Source organism: Choloepus didactylus, chromosome 4, assembly GCF_015220235.1.
Source record: "Choloepus didactylus isolate mChoDid1 chromosome 4, mChoDid1.pri, whole genome shotgun sequence".
NCBI lineage: Eukaryota > Metazoa > Chordata > Mammalia > Pilosa > Megalonychidae > Choloepus > Choloepus didactylus.
This window is the reverse complement of record NC_051310.1, coordinates 31,916,484-31,940,375: the sequence shown is the minus strand read 5'-3', so window position 1 is coordinate 31,940,375 and position 23,892 is coordinate 31,916,484. Positions and strand designations below refer to the sequence as shown.

At 49.5% G+C, this 23,892-nt stretch overlaps 1 protein-coding gene across 5 annotated transcripts in view; it reads left to right on the top strand.

Moving 5' to 3' along the window:
• Nucleotides 1-23,892, top strand: part of ADCK1 (aarF domain containing kinase 1) — a 126,844-nt gene that overhangs the window by 59,519 nt on the left and 43,433 nt on the right. For 4 of the 5 annotated variants that reach the window (XM_037832178.1, XM_037832176.1, XM_037832180.1 and 1 more), the window contains exon 5: nucleotides 19,757-19,915. The exons of the other annotated variant lie outside the window; for it this stretch is intronic. In XM_037832178.1, the coding sequence (XP_037688106.1) occupies nucleotides 19,757-19,915 (159 nt within the window). The remainder of the gene's footprint in view (nucleotides 1-19,756; nucleotides 19,916-23,892) is intronic. 5 annotated transcript variants of the gene reach the window in all.

Sequence of the window (23,892 nt, the reverse complement as noted above, 5' to 3'; positions counted from 1 at the left end):
TGGCTGGCAGAACTTCCCCACCCCTGGTGACAGGTGCCATATACTCTCTTCCTCCACGCTGCCTTCACCTTCTCCTAGTCCTTTTATTTACTCACAGACTTTTTTTTTTTTTTTACTTTTTTATTCAATTTTACTGAGATATATTCACATACCATACAATCATCCAAAGTGTACAATCATTTACATTACCATCATATAGTTGTTCATTCATCACCCCGATTTGTTTTTTGAACATTTTCCTTGTACCAGAAAAGGTGAAAATAAGAATTAAAAAAAAAAAGAGTAAAAAATGAACACCCAAATCGATTCCCCTGCCCTAATTTTCTTTTAGTTTTTTGTCCCCGTTTTTCTACTCATCCATCCATACACTAGATAAAGGGAGTGTGATCCACAAGGCTTTTCACATTGTTACCCCGTGTAAGTTACATTATTATACAATTGTCTTCAAGAGTCAAGGCTACTGGGTTTCAGTTTGATAGTTTCAGGTATTTACTACTAGCTGCTCCAATAGATTAAAACCTAAAAAGGGATATCTATATAGTGCGTAAGAGTGCCCACCAGAGTGACCTCTCAACTCCATTTGGAGTCTCTTAGCCACTGAAACGTTAGTTCATTTCATTTCACATCCCCCTTGTGGTCAAGATGTTCTCCATCCCACGGTATCGGGTCCAGATTCACTCCTGGGAGTCATAGCCCGTGTTGCCAGGGAGATTTACACCCCTGGGAGTCAGGTTGCACATCAGGGGGAGGGCAGTGAGTTCACCTGCCGAGTTGGCTTAGCTAGAGAGAGAGAGGGCCACATCTGAGCAACAAAGAGGCACTCAGTGGGAGACTCTTACACACAGTTATAAGCAGGCCTAGCCTCTGCTTTGTGGTCACGAGCTCCAGAAGGGCAAGTCCTGTGATAGAGGGCTCAGCACATCAAACTGTCAGCCCCCAATGTTTGTTTACTCACAGACATTTATTGAGCACGTCTGGGCCAGGTACTGTGTCTGCCCCTGGGGTCCCTGCCCCCTGGTCCCAAGCACAAACTGTTCGTTGTTCTGGGGTCTAGTTTCTTTGTCTACCAATATGGTTCCTCGAGAAGGCTGCTGAGTAAGTGTTCTGGGAATGGAACAGAAGCATCAGTGGCCGTGAAGCTGTGTGCGGGGAGGAATGGAAGGCCAGAGAGAGAGATTTCCACCTACTGTTGCTGCCTCATCCTGCCTTCCCAGCAGCTCTTAATAAAAAATCCATTTATATTGAAAACATAATGAAGAATAAAAATGTTTTCCCTCCCAATAATGCTGAACATCAAAAGGAGATTTTTATCAATTATAAGAGAGGTTTTGGCCATAAAATGATAATTTAACGAGTGGGAGATGGATGGCGGGAAGCATTAACGTCAGCCAGGACGGATGGCTTCCAATTAGTCATGGGGCGACGAGGCTGCAGCGGCACCCACTCTTCTCCCTGACTCCCCGCCGTGCTGACGGCTGCCACCCCACCTGCCCGGCCTCCGTCCCTGCCCACTGCCCCGGGACAGGCTCTGCGCCCTTCTCCTGACCTCCTCCCTGTGGGGCTCCCAGCCTCCAGTGTCTTGAGCACCGTCAGGCTGATAGTTCCATAGCTTCTGGATGAATTGGACACAGCTTGGGCAACGTTTCTTCCCTGCCTGTGGAATAAAGACCCGTAGCAAGCTCCTAAGGTGCTTCTTTCTGCTTTCTTTCCAGCCTCACACCTTCTCCTCTCTTCATACAGCTTCTGCCCTGGCTGCACAGGGGCTCTACTCCACTTCCGGAACAATCCTGCATTTGTCCCGGGTCCATGCTGCTCTCTCGTTTCCCCCTTTTTACTCATTGGACTTTCTCACCCTTTATGCTACAGGTCTAACAATGACAACATCATATAAACACAAACATGTGTATACTTTGAATGCTTTAATTCAGATGCTGTTTTAAAGGTTCTAATGGATCAACTCACAATTATCATTAAATCCCTATAGGTAGATACTATTATTAACCTTATTTTACGATAAGAAACTGAGTGTACGGTTTCTGTTGAAATTTTCTTCCTTGATCTCCTCACCTACCCTAGTTAGGATTAATGGACCCTTTTTGTATTTCCCCAGGATATTTCCTGTCGCTTATTAGAGCTCCAATGCAGTTATTAATTGCTTAATGGTTGGTTGCTTCCCCTCCTGGTTGTTGTTCATCTTGAATCCCCCCCCCCCCCCCCCCCCCCCCCCCCCCCGCCATGGGTGTGGCATGAGCTTTGCACATAGTAGTTGTTATTAATGTTGAATTGAATTGCAGAGCTGCTTTGAATGCATTGTCTTCCTAAAAGCTTCCCTGACCTCCCCAGCCAGGTTGAAGTGGCTCCCTGTTGTGAACCCAGAGCCCTTGGTTTCGACCCCTGGGTCTCCTGTTGCTGCAGCCTAGCTGGCTGCTCACCTCAGTGTTCAGCTTCTGTTCTCGTGATTGCAGATGTCACTCACCCTGGGCTTCCCTCAGTGCCCTGCTCAATACTGGCTGTGACATGAGCTGAGACCCTCCATCTGACCCAGGCCAGGGCAGCTGAGGCCCCAAGGTCATTGTGGGTCCCGGCGTCCTCAGGGCAGTAGAGTCTGCCCCTGTTCTTGGCTCTGTTGTTCCCTGGGGCAGTCCTGTGGGAGCCTGTGGGGCGGCTGAGTGAGGGGATGCCTGGTGCTATCTGAATTATGGGCTAAGGGCGAGGTGCAAGGTCTGGCTTCTAGTTTTTCCAAGGCAGCCTGCCATATAGGCTAATAAAATAGGCTTTGGATTCAGAGAGCCTTGCTCAAATCCCAAATGGCACCACATTTGAGCAGCACCTCCTTGGGTGAGTTATATGCTCTTTCTGAGTCTTGGCTTCCTCATCTGTAAAACAGTAGAACCTTCACATCAATATGACTGTGGCGAAGATTGTAAAATATGATCCATGTAAAGTACAGTGCGGCACCTGGTAAATCCTTAGTAAATGTTATCCATGGTTACCATGCATGGAGGTGCTGTGAAGATGGAATGAGACAGAAGGACTAGAACCTTCTCCTGATGTCCAGCACATCACCTGGTGCCTGGCTTTTCTTGTTCACTTTTCATTGTTTTATGGCAAGTTATCCAGGAGAGTCAATAACTCATGGGTTGTGAGGGTTTAGAAATCATCTAGACCAACCCCTTCATTTCACAGGAGAGGAAACTGAGGCTCAGATAGGGAAAGTAACTTGCCCAGAGTGGTGCAGCATTGGTGGTAGAAGCCGGACTGGCACCCAGGTCTTCTGACTGCTGACCCAGTGCCCTTCCTCCTGGACTGTTCTGTTCAGGGTTGGACACTTAGTGCCCAGGAGGAGAGGGCTGCACTCAGGAATGAGGCTGGACTTGCTCTCAAAGACACCCAGACAGCCTCAAGCAGCAGTCACCCTTCGTGGGACCTTGTGGTTTCCTATGGACTTTGAGGAACTCATATGTTCATAATTTCATCCCTCCAGGTGATAGTATTCTAGGGTTTTCTTTATACCCTTCCACCAACCTCCCAAAGTAGCAGTGGTTTGGGATGATTATACCAATGATCTCACCGATTCACCTTCAGAGAAGAGACCCTGCTCAGGGCACTTCCCCCTCTCTGGGGGCCAGTGGGCAGGGTGGTGTCCAAGCTCTCTGATTGGCTGGTGTGTCTGGGCTGTTCCGTGCACATTTCTGGAAGATAAAGGGCCTCAGCTCATGGTGGTCCCATTCACAGGTTGGTACCCACTACTTGCTGGTTTGCTCACACAGAAAAGACGAATTTGTAGAGTAACTGAAAAGTTCTTAGCTCTGTGCCAATGCTATGGGAGATATAGCAAATGTCAAAGCCCTCGTCCCTCCCTCCCAAAGCCAGGTAGAACAACACACAAAGGGAACAAGAAGAGGACAATTAAGCATTCTGCTATGGGGCTGATGGATTAAAAGTTCAGAGAAAGTTCAGATGAGGCTTCTTGGAGGAGGTGGCCCTTGAGCTGACCCTTTGAGGGATGAGTAAGATTTCAGGAGGGGAGGGGTAAGGGTATGTGGGGTCAGGCAGTGTACATGGGGGGAGACCTGGTGGCAAGTGCTGAACGCAGCTTGCACAGTTCCCAGCAAAGCAGAGCAGCCAGGGAACTGCCATTGGATGGGTGCATTAGGCCTTTTGTGATTACAAGAAATGGAACATCAAATTGAGTGAGCTGAGGCAAAAAGGCAAATGCATTGTCTTACGTAATCACATTTTTGGAAGGGTTGAGGTAGAGTTGGGCCTCTGGGGTATCTGCTAGGATCTTCCTCTCTTTCCTTTCAGCTTCTCTTTGCAGGTTAGTTTCATTCACAGTCGGGTCTCTCCATGACCTGGACATGTGGCTCCTGGCAGCTCTCAGCCTTACCTCTTCCCAGCTGCCCTCCTAGAAAATACTGCTCTCCACCTCCTCAGTTCCATTGTATAAAATTCCAGATCAGGACTCTGATTGGCTTAGCTTAGGTCAGATGTCCCTTCTTAAACCAATCACTATGGCCAGAGTGGGGGTGTGAAAACCTGTGAGTGGCCTGGCTTGAGTCAGAGGTTTATCCTAGACCAATCACTGTGGCAGGGAGGTGGAGTCTGGAAGAAGATGTCACCACTGTCATTGAAACCCTCAGGTTGGAGTTGGGATGGGGTGGAAAGATGCACAGCCAGAAAAGGCATAAAGGCAGGTAGGGCAGGCAAAACCTTAGGCACTCATTTCAAAGGATAATGATACCGACATTTCTGTTTATTTGGTATCTGCTGTGTAGTACTCATTGGCTTGATGTTTTACAGATACTGTGTCTAATCCTTACACTAATTCTCAAAGTTGATAGGTTTTACTATTCCATAAGAGGAAGCAGAGGCCTTGAGAGGTTAAATAACATGCCACAATCAGAAAGCTAGTAAGAGGCAGAACCAGGATTTGAACTCAGGCCCATCTGATGCCTAAGCTCCCGCTCTTCTCACTGTGTGGTCACTGGTCCTGAGGACAGGCTGGTTTCTGGAGAGCATTGCAGTGGGCCATGGGCACCAGGCCTTGATAGGGCAGGCTCAAGGCAGTCACCACACGCCCCACATCCTAGAAGTCAAGTCAAATCAGCTAATATTATGCATGCGTGTGTGTGTGTGTGTGTGTGTGTGTGTGTGTGTCTGTCTGTCTGTCAGTCTGTCTGTCTATGTACAAGACCCTGTGACTGGTAAAAAGAGACATTTTAGGTGGAGTAGGATGGATGGAGGGGTCCCAAGGCAGGAGCCCTGCAAGGAGAATCTTTTCATCATCCACATCCAGCAAAGGTGAACTCTCCTTTACGGAGCCTTTTTAAAGCTGGGCCAGGGCCAGTTTTTCTCCCTCTTGCTGACCTCCTGGAGCTCTGTGCACGAGTGTCCCAGGCTGGGCAGTGAGTCAGGAGAGGAAAGCCATGGACACTGTGCTTGTTGGGGCTGCCCTCCCAGCTGGCCCTTCACCTTCTGGGGCTGCCAGAGAATCCTCCAGAGTCTGTGTCTTCTCCTTGACCAGAACTCATGGTCTTCCTTCCCCTGCTTAGGTAGAAGGGGACTGGGTCTTCTCTTGCAGGCTGCTCAAGATTGGGGCTGGGGTTGTGGTGCAGGCCGGGTGGATGTGACTGCAGTAGTTTCCTACACCTTCTCCCCGTGTCCTGGCAAGCCAGAGGACTGCCCTTTACTGGTGATGCCCTGGAGTAGAAGGGATGATTTGAAGGCATCATCCCAGGTCCTGCCCAGTCTTGAACATTGGCTGTATACTTGCCATGTGATAGGTGATTGTCTCAGTTTGGGCCCTTCCAGAAGCAGAGCCTGCGACAAGGATTCAGGTGAAAGTGAGTTTGGGCAAGTTCAGGCACTGTCGGTAAGGAAGTAGGTACGTGGTTCAGGGAAGGGAAGGCAACAGTGAATCTCGTCTATTAAGCCAGCTACCGCAGTGGGCGAACAAACTTAATCCTGTGGGCAAACCCTGGGAAATGGTGTGAAACAACTAGCCTTAGAATATTCCCATCTGAGGGCCAAGGGGAAGTTAGGGTATTATACACCAATTCCCCCATGTCCTCCTCCTCAACTGAGGGCTGCTCCTGGGAGTATTAACTTCTGCGGTTGTGAAGACAGAAAAAGCCTTCAGGCCCAGATGCAGGTACTGGGAGTTGCAAGTCAAACAGGAGCACAGGGAACACCCTGATTCGCAGCAGCCCTGTGAGAGGAGGTATTTGTATTATTCCCATTTTTCAGAGGAGCAAACCAAGGCCACAGAGGCCAAGTCACTTGCCTGAGGTCACCCAGGGCGTATGAGGCAGAACCAGGAGCACCACCCAGGGCTGACTCCAGAACCCAAGCTCCTAGCCCTGCCTTCCATCCTCTCTGTGACGAGCCTGTGCTTTTCACAAAGTTTTCCCATCCTTGCAGCTCATGGCATCCTCCCAGCATCCCTGAGTGGGCTGTGGGGCAGGCAGATGAGGAGACTTAGGATGTCAACAAACTGAGTATTTGTTTCCTCTGCCCTGAGCAGGTGTCATATGTTTTCAAGCACCTGGTCTCATTTAGTCCTTACAGCAACTCACTGGGGTAGGTAGTCCTTTCCCCAATTTTTTTTTCCAGATGTAGAAACTGAGATTCAGAGATGTTAAGTAACTTATTCAGGATCACACAGCAGGACAGTGGCTCAATGAGGAACTGAGTCTGAGTGTCTTCTGACTCCAGAGACACACACTCTTCACTCAGGCTGCTTCATGTTGGCGAGTAGCCCCAGCCAGGTGCTAAGCCAGCACTCAGTGTGCCTCTGAGGGCCACACCCTTTCCTCGGACACTGCACCATCCCACTGTCTTGCCTTCGGCCCCGTGCTGGCTGCTGGTCCAAGTTGCTCCAAGAGCTGATGGCTGAGGCGGTGCTTTAAGAAGCATGAGGTGAGGTTGTTAGGCTGTTCTCCATCTCACCTTGGGAGAAGGTGCTGCCCCTCTGCTCCCTGGTTGTGGCTGGTGATGCTGGAGAGCCCTCCCTCCCCATGGGCATGAGGAGCCGTCTGCTCTCTGCTCTCTCTCTCCCATGTGCCCTCTTGCACCTGGGACCTTCCTCTCCTGCCCCAGGTCGCCTCTTCCCATTTGCTTTCTACCTGATGCTGCTCCTTGCGGCAGAGGGAGTTGAGCCCCCTGTGTCTAGCTGATTTATGTTCGCTGTTGAAACAATAATGTTTAATCTGGAAAGGGCTAATCAATTTTTTATGCTGATTATGAATGGGCCAGCTGTGCCTGCTTCTTTATTCATGGAGCTTCAGGAACAAGCCCATTTCCCAGGCCAGGCTGCCCTGGTGATTTATGTTGTGGGAGGCCTTGCTTCAAGGAGAGTGGACATTTGGAAGTGAAGCCATGGTGACTGCTGGTCTGCTGGTGTGTGTGTGTGTGTGTGTGTGTGTGTGTGTGTGTGTGTGTGTAGGTCAATGAGTATGGGACTGGGGCATAAGTGGGAAAGTGTAGGATAGAAAATAAGAGTTATAGAATCAAAGGATTAGAAAGGCTATCAAGGATCAACTACTCCAACACCCGCATTTTATAAGTGAGGATTTAAGATGCGGGATGGTTGAAACAATTTCCCTCAGGTCCCATGGTTGATTGGTGGCCTTCGTGGGCCCAGGACCTGAGGGCAGAACTCTCTCCACAGTCGGTATGAAGGAGGTGAGAGAGTCCGAGGAAGGTCCTGTGTGGGCTGCTTTTCCTGACTCACCTGGTTGATTCGTTACAGCAGTGCTGAGGTCTCTGAGGAGCTTGTATTTGGGTACATAATGAGCCATAGACACAGGAAGAGGCCAACAAGATGGGAGAAGGATATCTGCACATTGGCCTACAGTCTTCAGGTGTTCTTGGAGTCCACAAATAGGGTTGTAGAGAGGGGTGTATTAGGGCTTAATGGAAGAGGTGAAACTTGAACAGGATTCCAATGGGCAGAAGGCACGGAGAGGGCATTTTGGGCCTGTGGGGTGGTCAGAGCTGAGGAGGAGGTCATCTCTGGAGGGTGTCATCCCAGGGAGGTGCCTGAACTTGAGCTAGAGTAAAGAGTCCTGGGCAGTGGCGGGGGCTGGAAGCACGGAGACCCGGGTCTGGGCTGGGGGCAGGCCCTGGGCCAGGTTGGCTTGGTTGTCCCATAGGCAGAGGCTACTGTGCGTCTGGACCCTCGGCAGCCTTCCTCCCTTCTGGGGACTTTAGTGATCATTTGTTTAGTCATTTATTGATTCAGTAGATGTTTGTGGAACATCTGTTGTGCTGGCCCCAGGGGTTAGATGGGTGAACAAGCTGCCATGGTCCTTGTGATCTAGTTATGGGCGAATGGCAGATGTTAAACGATCACAAGAATAAAAATTTAATGACAATTGTGATAAGTGCAATGTGGGAGACTATAGGGTGCTTGGAGTGAGTTTAAAAGGGGGACCTAATTTAGATGGGAAGGTGGGATGGCTTTCTGAGGAAGTGGTGTTTCAGCTGAGACCAGAGGACAGTTAGGGGAAGGGAGGGTGGGATAGACAGCAGAGAGCTCAAGGTGGGAAAGAGCCTGGGTCTGTCCAGGGACAGAAAGAAGTGGGTGGCGGGGGTGGACAGGGCTGAGTGAGACTCTGGAGGATGAGCTGGAGACGTATGTGGGGGCATGTGGGGGAGCTCTGACACTGGCTCCATGGATATTTTCTGCAGAGAGTGACAGTCTAGTCTGTGATGCCTTGGATCGGGGACAGCAGTAGAACTGGGAAGACTCCTATAGGCTCCAGGCAAGAGATGATGGTGGCTTGGACCAGGGTGGGAGAGATGGAGAGGAGTGCAAGACGCATTCTGGAGTCTGAACCAACAGGAATCAGCGATGAATTAAATGGGGCAGGGGCTGGGGGAGAGGGAGGTGCACGGCAAGCTCTCAGCACTCTTGCACCAACAGTGGGTGACTATCTCTGACAACAGCACTGAAAGGGGATGGTGGAGGGATGTTCATCAGCAGGATTTTTCTATGGGACTGGGATTTGCACAGTCGCCCCTCACTCCTCACAGTGGGAGGGGTGGATTTGTGGTGACAGAAGCCAGCAAATCTGCACAGAACTGAGAAGTCTGGGGGTCAGCACTGAGGGGCTGAATGGCTGAAGGTCCCTGGTTTCCAGACACTAAGAAATGTATGTACACACACACACACACACACACACACACACACACACGCATGCATGCAGGCAGCACCGTTACCTAATGAGGGCACCAGGGTAGTGTGTGTGTGTGTTTCCCTGTAACTGAGTTTGTGGAAGGAGAAACTGTTCCTTCAGCAGCTGGAGCTGCTCCTGCAGAGCAAGTTGCTCACATTATTGGAATGAGAAGTCTTTCATGGGCCTTCTTGCTCTTCTCCTATTTGGTGTGTGAGCTGATGACTAGTGGTTCTGTGTGGGGTTTAGAAGAGGAAACTGGACTCCTTGGAAAGAGGTGAAGATGTCATTTCGGCCAAGCACGCTTTAGGGTTTGACCTGGGGATGGGGAAGGAATAACATTTAGGAGGTGACCAGGGGAGCTGAGGAGGGAAAACGGGGGGCTGGTTCTAGGTGGCACCACCTGGCCACAGCAGAACCAGGTGGCTGTGATGCTCCCCTTCCTGGTGTCACATCTTGGGGTTCCCCCTTAACCTGTGTTGTCCTAGTACAGCCCCTTGTCTCTTTCCCCAGCTCTCCAGCCCTGCCCCTGCCCTGGGAAATATAGCTAAAGAATAAAAACTGATGAATACTGGGAGTGTTGGGCATCAGGGGTCTATAAAGGGTCTGTATCAGTTTCCTGAGGCTGCTGTACCATTATCACAAACTTATTGGCTTAAGACAACACACATTTATTCTCTTACAGTTCAGGAGCTCAGAAGTTCTAAAGTCAAGGTGCTGGCCAGGCTGCATTCCTTCTGGAGGCTCTAGGGGAGCATCCATTTCCTTGCCTTTTCCAGCTTCCCTGGCTTGTGGCCCCTTCCTCCATCTGCAAAGCCATCCGCATGGTGTCTTCATTGCTTTCTCTTCCTCCGACCTCTCTTTCCGTCATCACACCTCCTTCTCTGATGCTGACCCTCCTACCTCCCTCTTATAAGGACCATGTGATCACACTGGGCCCTCCTGGATAACCCAGGGTAATCTGATCTTGAGGTCCTTATCCAGTCACATCTGCAAAGCCTCTTCTGCCGTGTGAGGTGACACATTCACAGATTCTGGGCATTAGGATGTGGACATCTTTGGGGGCCTTTATTCTGCCTACGACAGGCCCAGATAGTAGATCTTTTAGACTTTCAGGGTCATATGGTCTCTCTTGCAACCACTCACCTCTGCTGTTGTGGCACAAAAGTAGCCAGAGACAATATGCAAATGAATGGGCATGGCTGTGTTCCATAAAACTTTGTTCATGGACACTGAAGTTTGAATTTCATATAATTTTCACATCATGAAATATTATTTAAAAAATTTTTTTCCCAACCACTTACAAATGTACACATCCATTCTTAGTTCCTGGGCTATACAAAAACAGGTGGCGGGTCAGATCTGGCCCAAGGCCCATAGTTTGCTGACCCCTGCTCTAGGTGCAAAATCTACTTTAACACTTAGAAGAACCTTACAAAGTGGATACCGTAACCATCATCCCCATTTCTACAGAGGTCTAGAGAGGCTAAGCTGTTTGTCCAAGGCCACACAGCTACAAATTGACAGATAATGATGGCTGCCGCCAGAGCTGGCGATTTTAACCACTGCTCTGTTTGGCTGGGGTCAGCCGGTAGTGTGTGATGTTCCCCCAAACGGGGGCTTATTCTTCCCAGTTGATCCAAGGAGTCTGCATCTACCTCCCTTTAAAATTTCTGGGCACTGCTGCTGATACATGCAAAGTGAATCTGGAAAACTTAGTGGGTGAAAGAGATGCTCAGGTGTCCTAGAAAGATTGCAGGAGCCTTTTATGCTGGAAGATCCCCAGAGCAGCCTCTGGCCTCTTGCTTTTGGCTCTGAGGCCTGGGGACAGCCCTTAGGCTCTTTTGCTGTGTGGCATTTTGCCACTTTCTGGAGGCTAAGGGAGTCTCTCTCGGGAGCAAATGGCTACCAAAGGATGCTTCTGCTTTATTTTCTCTCTTTTTTCTATTTTTAAATAGTTTTTTGGGGGAGGAACATCTGAATTTCATTGGAAAAGGGCCTTTGGGACCTTTGGAGTGTGTGAGGGGAACCCCTCAGCTTTTAGAGTTCATGGGCCTCACTAGAAGTGAATGTGAGCCATTGAGGCCAGGCTTTCTCCCCAGTGGGCGTGAGCTGTGGCTGGGGACCCCGAGCTTCCTACCGCCCTCTGTCTAGGATCTCTGGTCTCTTCTGCCCCAGAGATCTCTGTTGCAGTCTGACACAGACATGTCACCCTGTGAGGCTGTTGGAGTTATTAAGATGGGAAAAGTTCAAAGATTAGATTTATGACCGCCAATGGTGGATTATGAAGAATAATTCATCAGATGTCAGTGCCTGCAGCCTACAGTTTACAGAAGGTTTGCTTAAGCTGAGGAGCTCTGATTGGACTGCCCCATCCCCCTCCTCTAATGAATGACAGATCTAATGGATGGCTTCCCAGCTGGCCAGCCACACTGGGTCTTTATCTGCTTTTTATTAATCATTATTATCACAGCATTTCCACAGAGTTCCTCCATCCACAGCTCCGAAGGTGCCAGCACCAAGGAAGTTCCTTCAGCCCCCCTGAAGGAACTGTAGCCACTTCTGGGAGGTGTTTCAGTTATCCTAGTTCAGCTGAAAGCCTAACAGTCCCCTTGCCAGGGAAAGGAGAGAGAAAATCTAACCTCCACTCCGTTCATTCATCTAGCAAATACTTACCGAGCACCAGTTAAGGGTCAGGCACCTTGGATACAATGCTGAGCAAAACCAGAAGTCTGTAGTCCAGAAGGGAAGAGGGAGATTATGCAATATAAATCAAAGAAGGGCCTAGGAACTCTGAGAGGTTACAGAAGGGAGGCTTCCTGAGGAGGTGACAGTTGAACTGTGACTGGAAGGATGAGTGGGCAGAGGGCACAGCAGGTGCAAAGGCCCCACAGGGCAGGGAGTTTGCTGGTGGCTGAAGTGGCCGCCTTCTCAGGGCAGAGAGATCTGGGGGGCAGGGAGAGGAGATGGGCAGGGCAGACCTTCTGGGTGGTATAAGGCATTTCGGTCACAGGAAGCCGGTGAAGTGATTTAAGCAGACAGTAGAGACAAGAAAAGCTTATGTTGGAAAACTCACCCTAGCTCCATGTGGAGATGGATTGGAGGAGATAGGAATGCAAGTGTGTGGTCCGTTTAGGAGGCCATTACAGTCGTCTGGGTAAGTGAGGATGGTGGCTTGTATGCTCTGACAGAACAGGACTGAGAGCCTAGTTTTGCTGACTCTTTGTCCAGTGCTTTTTCTATTTTACCCCTCTGCCTCTCTTCAAAGGAGGCGTTAGGTGGGGCTGCCACTGCTCCTGCTCCAGTCACTGGGGGCCTACTAGAGGCTGTCTTCTAGACCCTTTGTGTGGTTTTATGCATCAATGCTATGAGGTTGGTATTTATGTCCTCATTTTACAGATGAGGAAACTGAGGCACAGAAGGGTTGTGTAACTTGCCCAAGCTGGTGTACAGTGATGCCAGGATTTGAGCCTGGGCAGGCTGACTCAGGTTGCCTCTGCCTCACTGTGCCTCCCTGCCAATCAGGTCTGACTGTCCTGACCAGCTGTTGGGCATGTCCCTGGGAGCATGCTTGTGGCCATCCTAGAGTGTGGCTGCCCCTGACTTCTTGCTTTGCTACCTGTCTGCCGGCTTGTTACCATCCTGTGGGAGGAAAGAAGCTTGGGCTGACCTGAGATGTCCTTGGCAGAGCCAGGTGAACAATTACTCATACCTGGAGGCTCTTCAGCAAATTGGTGATAGTTGAGCATTGTGCTGCCTCCTTGCAGGCATTGAGACAGGGACTCTGCTTCCTAATTTCTGTGGTTGACCTTGTCAAGAAAGGCCTCAGGTTCTGCTGTTGGCCTTTCATTCTTACTCCCAGCTTGGCAGTAGTAATAGCTAATGGCTCTGCAGAACTGGCAGTTTGATCCTACAGAGCCCCAGAAAGAATACAGACTCCATGAAGACAAGGTCTATGTGTCCTCAAGCTGTTACTGTTGTTATTATTTTTGTTACAATAAATTGCTCTGAGTGGGAAGCTGGGGGTGAGGGATACTCCCATCCTGAGGCAGGGCAGCTGCTGAGTGGGGCTGAAGCCCAGACTTGGAATGGAGAGGGAGAGAGACACGTGGATGTCTTGTCCTCTCTGCTGATGGCCCAGGTGATATTGGAAGCCTCTTCTTCTTTCCTGGCAGAAATCCCCTCCAGGATTTGGTGAGGCAGCAATATGCAGGATGCTGTCCATCAGGCCCTGCTAAACTGTAGGTGTGCTCTTCAGAGAGGCTGTCGCCTTCTTCCATTAGGACATTCTGCTCGACCCAGGTCTCTGTGATAATTGAACACTGTGCCCGTCTCCTTGCAGGAATTGAGACAGGAACTCTGTTTCATATATTTCTGTGTATTAGGTGTTTATTGCTGCAAAAAAAAAAAACAAAAAAAAAAAAACAAAACTCCAGAACAATTCTAACAACAAACATTTACTGTCTTGCAGATCCTGGGGGTCAGGAATTGGGGAGTGGCTTAGCAGGGTAGTTTGGCTCAGGGTGTCTTCTGAGGTTGTGTCCAGATGTCAGCCAGGACTGAAGTCATTTGAAGGCTTGACCGGGCCTGCAGGATCTCCTTCTGAGCTGGCTCATTCCCATGGCTGTGGGCGGGAGGCCTCAGCGCCTATGGTGTGGGCCTCTCCACAGGCTGCCTGAGCATCCTCATGACACAGCAGCTGGCCTCCCCCAGAGTGAGTGATTCAAGAGAGAGCAGGGAGATGTCGTGGTGCCTTTTCTGACTTAGTCTTGGAAGTCATGTGCTGTCACCTCTGCCATATCGTGCCTGTTAGGAATGAGTCACTGAGTCCAGCCCTCACTTAAGGGGAGGGAAGTGGGCTCCACCTCTCAGAAGGAAGAGTATCAAAAACCTTGTGAATGTATTTTAAAACCACCACAGGGGAGGATGAGGATGTGTGTGCAGCATACTTGCTGTCACTATCAGGTCTTGCTTTAGAAGGTACAGGTATGACCCTGAAGAGGTGGGATGATAACCAGGCATGTGTCATGGGGAGGAACAGGAATTGTAGCAAAATGGGGTATCAGCAGGTAGGGTGGCTGTAAGATGTAGGGGTTCCTGGGGGCAGGTATGTGGGAAATGATACCGAGAGGAGGGGATGGGTTTCAAGTGGAGGGGGACATAAGAGGGGTAGTGGTGGGTTTTCTGCTCAGGGCTGATGTTGAGGTTTTGTGGAGTCCTAGCTGGAGAGAGCCATCTTGGCACCATCAGGCAGGGGATGGGGAGCAGGGGTGCGGTGGGTGGGTAAGGTGCACCCCAGCCACTTCCATTAGCAGCAGGTGGGGACGTGTCTCCTCTCCTGGTCAGGTTCCAGTGGATGGCAGCAGGTGCCCTGCCAGGCGTGGAGTGGGTGGTTTTGAGACTGTGAGAGCTAAATGTTGTTTGTTGCCGATGCCATGGTAACCTGCCTTGAGCTGGTTTGGACTCAGGTGCCCTGGGCAGTCTCCCCAGCAACTCAGGGGACACTGATTGCCTTTGGCCTGTGGGCCTGGACTTACCTGATACAGGGGCAGGCTCCTGTCTTCATTCGGAGCTGGGGTCTGTTAGATGCATTATGGATATGGTGATGTAGTTTCTAAACTACAGAAATTGGTCTGGCATATATCAGTATGGGGACAACAGGATGGAATATTTGAAACTGGGCCATCTGGGAAAATCCAGGATACCTCCCGTCTTGTGACTCTTGAGGGATCCCCACAAGGGGTCCCAGGCTGGTGGGTGTAGACTCTGGGGTACTCGGCTAAAAGAAACTCCCTCCGGGAGCCAAACTGTGGCTTCTCCAGAAGACGCTGACTCCTTGTCGCCTTATTTTGGGCTGAGTGAGGATCCTGGCCAGTGATTGGCAGCTCGATACGGTGTTTTGGAAGCATTGCCCAGTAAGCTGGCTTTGTGGCAGTCTGCACAACACTTTCTGGAGAGTGTCTCACTCTGCTGTTGACTAGGATATGAGGGCCTGTGGTCCCGGGCCCCCGCTGGATCCAGCCTGCTTAATTCTGCACCCGGCCCGCTCCCCTCTCTGCTAAGCCCCTAGGGGATGACACTTCTCTTCTTTCCCCTCTGGTATTTTTCTGTCCATAAAAAACAATCATTTCCTATTCACACACACACACACACACACACACACACGCGCGCGCGCACATGCACATGTGCACTTGCACACATGGACATGCCCACACCCATCCCTAAACAACCAAACCATACAAAGCTAGAGAAACTTTTTTTTCTGATTATTTTTTCCTTCTCAGATGGGGACATCGATATATTTGAATCATTGGCCGACAGTAATTAAAAAGCACATAGCTAGTCATTTAAAAATGCAGTTGTTTTACTTAATTGATTTTGCTGTCAGACTCAGAGGAAAAAAGGACGGTGGGGGGGGTGGGGTTGTGGAAAGAAAGCCTTAGACAGGGAGACAAGTTTTTGTGAGTGACTGGAGGCAGCTGAGGTCCCTGCTTGACTCTAATTGCTGCAAATGCTGCAGTTTGTTTCTGCTAATGGTTTTCTGTTGAAAGGGCTGGGGGACGAGTCTTGATTGGAGGGGGTGGTGTTTGTTTCAGCTGCATGGGGGGTATAATTCTGCTTTCGGGACAGGGTCTATTTTTCCTTACTATTTATCAGCGTAAAGTACTTCCACTGAACACTTTGAATCAAGGTTCCATTTAGAGATGCTTTATTCATATTTAATTATAGGCTGCAGCACCAATCTTTAATTACCTTTTTTATAAACCGGATTGGAACATCCACTAGCAATCAATTACTGTGTGTGTATGTGTAAGCACAGGAGGGTATGGGCATGTGACTTGCTTCCTGATCAAGAGGGGGCTATAGGGGGATTGGGGAGGTGGTGGGTGGGTACGGGAGTAGGGTGGGGTTGGGGAATATCTGCCTGACAGGTTCCCTGGGCCAGGCAAGGGGTACATCCTCATTTCCTGTTGTCTCTCTTTGCTTTCACTGGTAATATTGAGAATTTGAGCACTTGTTCTAAGTCCTCACAGCTGGGCCTTGTTTGTTCATGGTACTGAGTTGGCAGCTGGTCTTAGGTGATATCTTTGGAGGCCCCCCACCCACTGGTGGGAGCAGGGGAATAGTGAGATGCCCCTTCTAATCTTCAGGAAATACCCAGACCAGGTTTCCTCTCACCTGGGGGGATTGGGGTACACTTGACTTGGACCCTTTCTTCCTCTACCTCCCCGTGGGATGTTCTTGGCAGCTGTTCTTTCCACACACCTTAGCTATGTCATTTCACTCTCCAGTTGCAGTGACTCTGGTTTGAAGACTGGTTGTCCTTCCCAGAGAACAAGCAAATGTCCCTGGGGAGCCAGGGTGAGGTTTGGGTTGGGGAGTGGGGTCAGGTGAACCCTCAAGTGTCTTTGCAGTGGGCAGATCAGGTCATTCTAGGTCCTGGGAGATGTGGGCCTGAATTTACAGCTCCTCTCCAGAAAACATCCTCCTGGGCAGTTGGTGCTCCTCCAGGAACCACCTGAAGGTTTCCAAAGGACCTTGGTGTTGATCTCATTGTGTAATTGCTGGGAGCATTGCTGAGGTGCTACCTTCCCTTCTATTCTTGGATCCTGTCCCAGCAAGAGAGTGGGGAGGTTGTGGGAAGGCAGACTCACCGACCCCTCATGGACATGGACACTGGGCACCATGTTTCTTTCATTTATCCTAACTGGGGCCTGAGAATGCACTGTTTCAGTTAGAGCCCCTTCAGGTGTGTGATAGAAAACCCAGCTCACACTGACATGAGCAAAAAGGGCATTAGAGGATGGGTACTCAGGTACGGCTTGATCAGGGGGCCCCAACATTGTCACCAGGATTCACTCTTTGCCTCTGGGCTCTGCCTTCCTGTTTTTCCCTCTGCGTGGCTGCCTGTGTGACCCCTGGCAGCTCCAGGCTTATATTTTAGCTGTTAAGTTCAGCAGAAAGAGAGAACATTTTCTTCCACAGTTCAAACGAAAATAAAAAACTGAGTCTGATGGGACCAGTTGGGTCATGGTTCCATTTCTGAACCAATCAGTGTGGCCGGGGGTCTTCAGGGTTCTGATTGGCCAGGCTGGAGTCCCACACCCACCTGGACTAACAGGTGGAATCTACCTAGGTAAACCCACACATGACATGTGTTTTGTTATTTTAGTAAGTTACATATTTGAGGTCTTTGGATTAGTAGGAATGTGGGAACAGGAAGGGTCTGGGGGTCCAAGTTGGTCAGTCATTTCACAGGGAAGATGTTGATTCAGTTCTCCACAAATAGGGAAAATAATGGATTCATTCATTCAACAAATATTGACACCTACTAGTTCTGGGCTCTGTTCTAGGCACAGGGAATTCCGCAGTGAACAAAACAGCTCACTTGGGGCTGGTGTTCTTATGGGTTTGTGGGGTTGATGGTCCTTCTGTTCTGGTACCCCGGCCCAGATCCAGGATAAAGGGTTCCTGTGCTGACTCAGAGTGATTGGGGTGGAGACCAGGGAAGAACCTTACCCTTAGGGGGCTTAGAATTCATGAAGGGGGGAAAAGACAAGCATATGGGTGGAGGAGGACGGGGAACTTGGCGCAAATAAAACCCAGTGAGTGAAAGGTGAAATCACTGCCCTCCCCCCTACGTGGGATCAGACACCCAGTCTCCCTGGCAACGTGGAATATGACTCCCGGGGAGGAATGTAGACCCGGCATCGTGGGATGGAGAACATCTTCTTGACCAAAAGGGGGATGTGAAAGGAAATGAAATAAGCTTCAGTGGCAGAGAGATTCCAAAACGAGCCAAGAGATCACTCTGGTGGGCACTCTTACGCACACTTTAGACAACCTTTTTTAGGTTCTAAAGAATTGGGGTAGCTGGTGGTGGATACCTGAAACTATTAAACTACAACCCAGAACCCATGAATCTCGAAGACAGTTGTATAAAAATATAGCTTATGAGGGGTGACAGTGGGATTGGGAATGCCATAAGGACCAAACTCCACTTTGTCTAGTTTATGGATGGATGTGTAGAAAAGTAGGGGAAGCAAACAAACAGACAAAGGTACCCAGTGTTCTTTTTTACTTCAATTGCTCTTTTTCACTCTAATTATTATTCTTGTTATTTTTGTGTGTGTGCTAATGAAGGTGTCAGGGATTGATTTAGGTGATGAATGTACAACTATGTAATGGTACTGTGAACAATCGAAAGTACGATTTGTTTTGTATGACTGCGTGGTATGTGAATATATCTCAATAAAATGAAGATAAAAAAAAAAAAAAAAAAAAAAAAAAAACCCAGTGAGGAGGAAGGGGGACAGAAAAGCAAATCCTGCACCCATTTCCTGTGGCAGAGAAGTGTAGGGCCCTCCCCATGTTGCCTGAGCCTTTAACCTTGGCAAGATGTTGATAAATGAGGTGGAGTTTAGTGAAACTACAAAAATGATGACAGGGCTGGAGGGAGTGATTTATGAGAAGAGATTAGCAAAGTGATGGTGCAGCCTGGCAAGCGGGGGTATGGGGTGGTGGCCGTGAGTCATGTGACTGGGAAAGAGAGGAGAGGGGCTGGGGGCAGGACAGAGTGGCTGCTACGGGGGGACAAAGGATGAAAAGGGGGCCCAGACTGAACAGGCCTCAAAGCATGAGAGTGTGGGAGAGAAGGAAGGCATGTCACTGATTGTATTTATACACACATTTCTGCATGGGTAAGTGTGAATATCTGGACTTTCCAGAATTGCGAGGCTATACAGAGCTTAAAAGGGGTGATATGGAGGGGGTGTGAATTTCAGTCTTGAAAAAGGCTTCTGGAGGTCTCCTTCGGAGGGTAGTATATTCACATCTGGCCCATGTAGCTGTGACCACTCAAATCAGAAAGGATTTTTCCTTCAGGAAACTTGACATGGTCTTCCTAAGAGGGAAGGAAGGGAGGCAGAAGGGAGGAGAAGATGGGGAGTGAGGAGTGTACTTCCAATTTATAGAGATTGGAAGTCAGGCCCAGCAAGGGCAAGGGATCTGCCAAGGCCACCGTTGAGTGGCTTTGCAGGTGAGAACCCAAGGCAAGGCTTCTGCCTTGCAGCCCCGGGGGTCTCGGGCAGAGTGGCTGGGCCAGGAGAGGGCTTTATCCCTGTGTTGAGGCTGCTGCTGTCAGTTTTTAGGTTTGGAGCCTTGAACCAGGGTTTTTGCTCTCTCAAGGCTGGTGGAGTTGAAACATTTTCCATCTGATCCTTATCCTAAGCTGCCCTGTGCCCGAATTCTATTAACTTTTGGTTACTCGTATTTGAGAGCCCAGGAGATGCAATGGTAGATAATGAATGGGTAGATGGTTCACAGTTCTGAACATTCTAGACAGCACGGCACCGTGAAGGAGGATACCCTCTCCCTGTGTGTCTTCCACCCTGCTCTTCTCCGTGTGCTCGGGTGTGAATCTCCACGGCAGTGAAGGCACTGGGTTGGCACATAGAACTGCAGAGGGTCTGTGGCGGGGTAGTTGGGATGTGCTGACTCCGGCCCATCTCCCTGGCTCCCTCTCACTGAGTTGTGCTGTCTTCTCAGTTGCTCTGTCCTGTCTCCATTCTTGACAGATACAGGATTTGTTTGTGAGCTTTGATGACACCCCTCTGGGGGCCGCCTCCCTGGCCCAGGTCCACAAGGCAGTGCTGCATGATGGGCGGACAGTGGCTGTGAAGGTTCAGCATCCAAAGGTGCAGGCTCAGAGCTCGAAGGACATTCTCCTGATGGAGGTGAGAGCCTTCCCCTTTCTCCTCCCTTGTCCTCAGGCTATATTTCTCTGGGATCCAGGCAGCCTCAGTCAGGCTGGAGGGTGGAAAGTGGTCCTTTGAGCAGCAGGGTGGGAAGAGGAGACTTGAAACCACAAAAAAAGGTGGTGCCATGGCAACTGTGTGACCTGAGCCACATGGCTGCATGGTCATTTCTCTCTGACTTGTCCTGGCAACTCTTTGTGGATGGTCTCAAAACATGCTGAGCAGCTGCTAGGGTCAGGGGGACCCTAGGGGGGAAATTGTGGAAATAAGATGAGCCAAAGGTGGTTTCTTTGGGTGTAGAAAAAGTTACATCTTAATTTGTTAAATTATAACAAGATGGAGCATGTGGTCAACCAAGGTATATAAAAAGCGTGTCGATCACACAGGAATATTGATGCATGTTGCATGTTTGCCTGTCTGATACTTGCTTTGAATGAACAAGCTTATGTGCCTGAAAATGGCTCTGGAAAAAGTCCTAGTGGACCATGTTCCTCTGGGTTGTCCCAGCTCCATCCCTGGAGCAAGGAAGAAAGATGGTGAGCCGGCTACTCTTCAGGACTGTGGCCAGCACTCCCTAGGGGGAGGTCAGCAAGCTATTTAACCTGCTGGTATGGCCCTCTCCCTCTTTCTCCTTCTTCTCTCGTTCCCTTCCCTTTGTTCCTTTCCCTCACTCTGCACTCTTAATTTATTCTTTCAATTCACTTTACCTAAGCCTAACATGTACATCAAGGGTCTCTTCTGTGCCATGCACTCAGTGGGTGCTGGGGACCTCAGAGTTACTGAGCCCTATCTTCATCCTCAGGAGCTCCCACCTTAGTGGAGGAAACACTGTGAACAGTCACAGCATGGGAACTTGAACTCTGCAGAAGAGCTGGCTGTAAAGTGCGATGGAGCACTGGGCCTGGACTCATGGGGCTGTTAAGGGAGGCATTACTGAGCAGAGGGTGCTTGTGTGGACTCTTGAGGAGCCTTTGAGACAGAAGGGCAGGGAAAGGACAGTGTGTGAAGGCACTGAGTCTTGGAGGAACATGTGTGCTTGGAGAACTTCAATTAATTCAAATGGCGTGAGCTGGGGAAGGGTTGGCAATGAGGCCGGGAAGGCAGGCAGGACCAGAACATGGAGGGCCAAGGCCTAGAATAGTGCACATGGTCAACATTCAGTATATATTTGTGGAACTGAGTGGATCTGGCTTTCTCCTGTAGTCAGTAGGGAATCATTTAAGAATTTTAATCAGAGGAGTGTCACAATCAGATGTACATTAGAAATAAAAATCTGTTGGCAGCCTGGGGATGTATCGGAAGGTGGAAAGACTGTAGCCAGGGAGACACATTGAGGGGCTGCTTCATTAGTCTGGGAAAGGAGTGATGGTGTGATTCAAGGCAGTGTGATGGGAATGGAGTGGAGGGAGGGGCTCAATGGGTAGAATTACCAGGGTTTTGTGACCACTTTTTTATGGGGTGGATGGAAGGATTGGTATGAATGAGAAGGAAGAAACTGAAACAAATCTGAGGTTTCTGACTAAAATGATTAAGTTTGGGTGCCTTTAACCATAGGTATCAGCCAGGATCCAGCTAGGAAAGAGGAAATTGTTCTCTGTATTTCAAACAGAGAGTTGGGTTTATAGGGGTGGAATTGCCAAGAAGCTGAATGAGACGGTGAGACAATTAAGACATTACCAAGAGCAGGAAGCCACTGCCAGTTTCAAGTCTGGAGAGACAAAGGGAGAAGGTGGGTCTTTGGAGCCAGGAGCTGGGGCCATCTGGTGGAAGCTGGGGTTATGGTGACCTTGCCCAGTGGGAGCTGGAGCATATATATGGGAGCTGTCAACTGGGAGTGGAGGTCAGAGGAAATGCAGCTACTGCCAGAGATGCTATTTGAGGCAGAAGTAGACAGGGAGAAATATCTTGGATTTCCACTTCCTCCTGTCCCGCGGTATTCTACCAATGTCATCCAGTGGCTGAACTTAGCTAGAAGCATGCTGGCAAGGGAGCCTGGGAAATGTAGTTTCTTTTGAGAGCAAGGGGGTTGGGATAGATCTCAGAGCAAACTGAAATGGGTGATGAAGCAACTATGTGGGTAGGGTATTGCAGTCAGTAGTTTTGGATAGGGGCTTCCCTTTAGTCTGGAATTCAGGCTGGAGATACAGATTCAGGATTTATTAGCAAAGATCCTCATGGCAGCTGAAGCTGGGATAGTAGTTGAGATCACTTAGAGAAGGTACGTAGAGTGAAGAAAAGGAGAAGGGGGCAGGAAAGAACTGTGAGGAATGCAGTCACTTAGAACCTGAGCTAAGGAAAATAAGTTAATGATGGGGACTAAGAGGGCATGGTCAGAGAGATTGGAGGAGAACCAGGATCAAGCAGAGTTGCTACCTCCAATGAAAAAAAATTAAAAAAGAGAGCACTCTATCAGTTACCTATTGCTGCATAATGAACCACCTCAAAACTTAGTGGTTTAAAACAACAGTCATGTATTTTCTGATGAATCTGCAATTTGGACAGGGCTTGGTGCCAGCTAGAGTAGCTCGACCGTAGGTCAGCTGGTCCTCTTGCAAGGTGGCACATTCACATGGCTGGCAAATTGATGCTGGCTGTTGGCTGGGAGCCCAGCTGGGGCTGTGGGCCAGGGCCCGAGTTCCTCTTTGTGTGGGCCCCTTCATGGTTGTTTGAACTTCATCGCAGCATGGTGGCTGGGTTCTAAGAGTGAGTATCCTGAGAGAATAAGCCGGAAAGTACATCACATTTTTATGACCTAGCCTTGGAAGTCATGCAGCTTTACTTCTTCCTTACACTATTTGGTGAATCAGTCACAAAAGTCCCCTTGGTTCAAGGGGAGGGAAAATAAACTTTACCTCTTGATGGGGGACTGGAAAGGCTCTAGAAGAGTATGTAGGATGGGAGATACTATTGCAGCCATCTTTGGAAAACATAATCTTCCAGAAATACTCAATGTTGTCAGATGGGAGGTCTAACTAGGTTAGCATTGAAAAGAGTATTTGGCAATTTAGAGTTGTTGGGAGCAGCAGCTATAGTGGGGTGAGTGGGATGAAGGAGAATTGAGACCTGAGGAAGTGGAGCCAGCCGATGCAGAATGCTCTTTCCAAATGTTCAGCCATGGAAGGTAGGGGAGAGTTAGGATGGGGATTAGAGTAGGATTAAGGATGGGGGATATTTAAGCAGGCTTGTAGTTGAAGGGGAAGGAAGCAGTGGGGAGTGGGGAATTGAAGATTCAGAAAAGAGGAATATTTGATAGATCAGGTCCAAGAGGAGACTCAAGAGATTGGGCATCAAGGACATGGGTGGAAACATTAGCCTCGGATCAGCCTCCTGTTTTGAGACCAGAGAAAGGCGGTGAGGCTGGGTACAGCTGAGTGTGAGTGTGTAGGGGGAGGAAAGGGGTGGGAAGGTGGGCAGCTGAGTGTGCAACAGTTTCATGGCCTCTATTTTCTCTCTGAAGTAGGAGGCAAGACCATCTGCTGAGTTTGAGGGGGTAGGAGGTGGCACTGGAGGCTCGAGGAGGGGGTGAAGGTTTGGAATAGCTCCTGTGTGGAATGGAGAAGAAAGCTGCAGGGTTGCCTAGTGGCACTGGGTGTCCACCTGAAAACCTGATTTTTCCAGAGCACCTGGAAGTGGCAGGAAGCAATGCCTTGGGTATGGAGCAGCTGTGGCTGGGAGTCTCTGAGGATCCTCTCCTAGAAGCTGTGGTCCTGGGGTTCCCGAGAGCCTGCAGCCCCTCCTAAATCAGGCTGAACCCTGTCTCTGTCTGGCTGTGCCATTGGGACCCACCTGGGCTGAGAGGACAGCTGTCACCTTTTCTCTGTTCAGGGCCTTACTCTGGCTCCCTAAGTAATGATAGCATTAAGGTCAGCAGCAATAATAGCCGTAATAAAGATTTGGCATCTTCCTCCCCGAGATAAACATCGGATGCCTTTCTTCAGAAAGCACAGCCTGGGCGG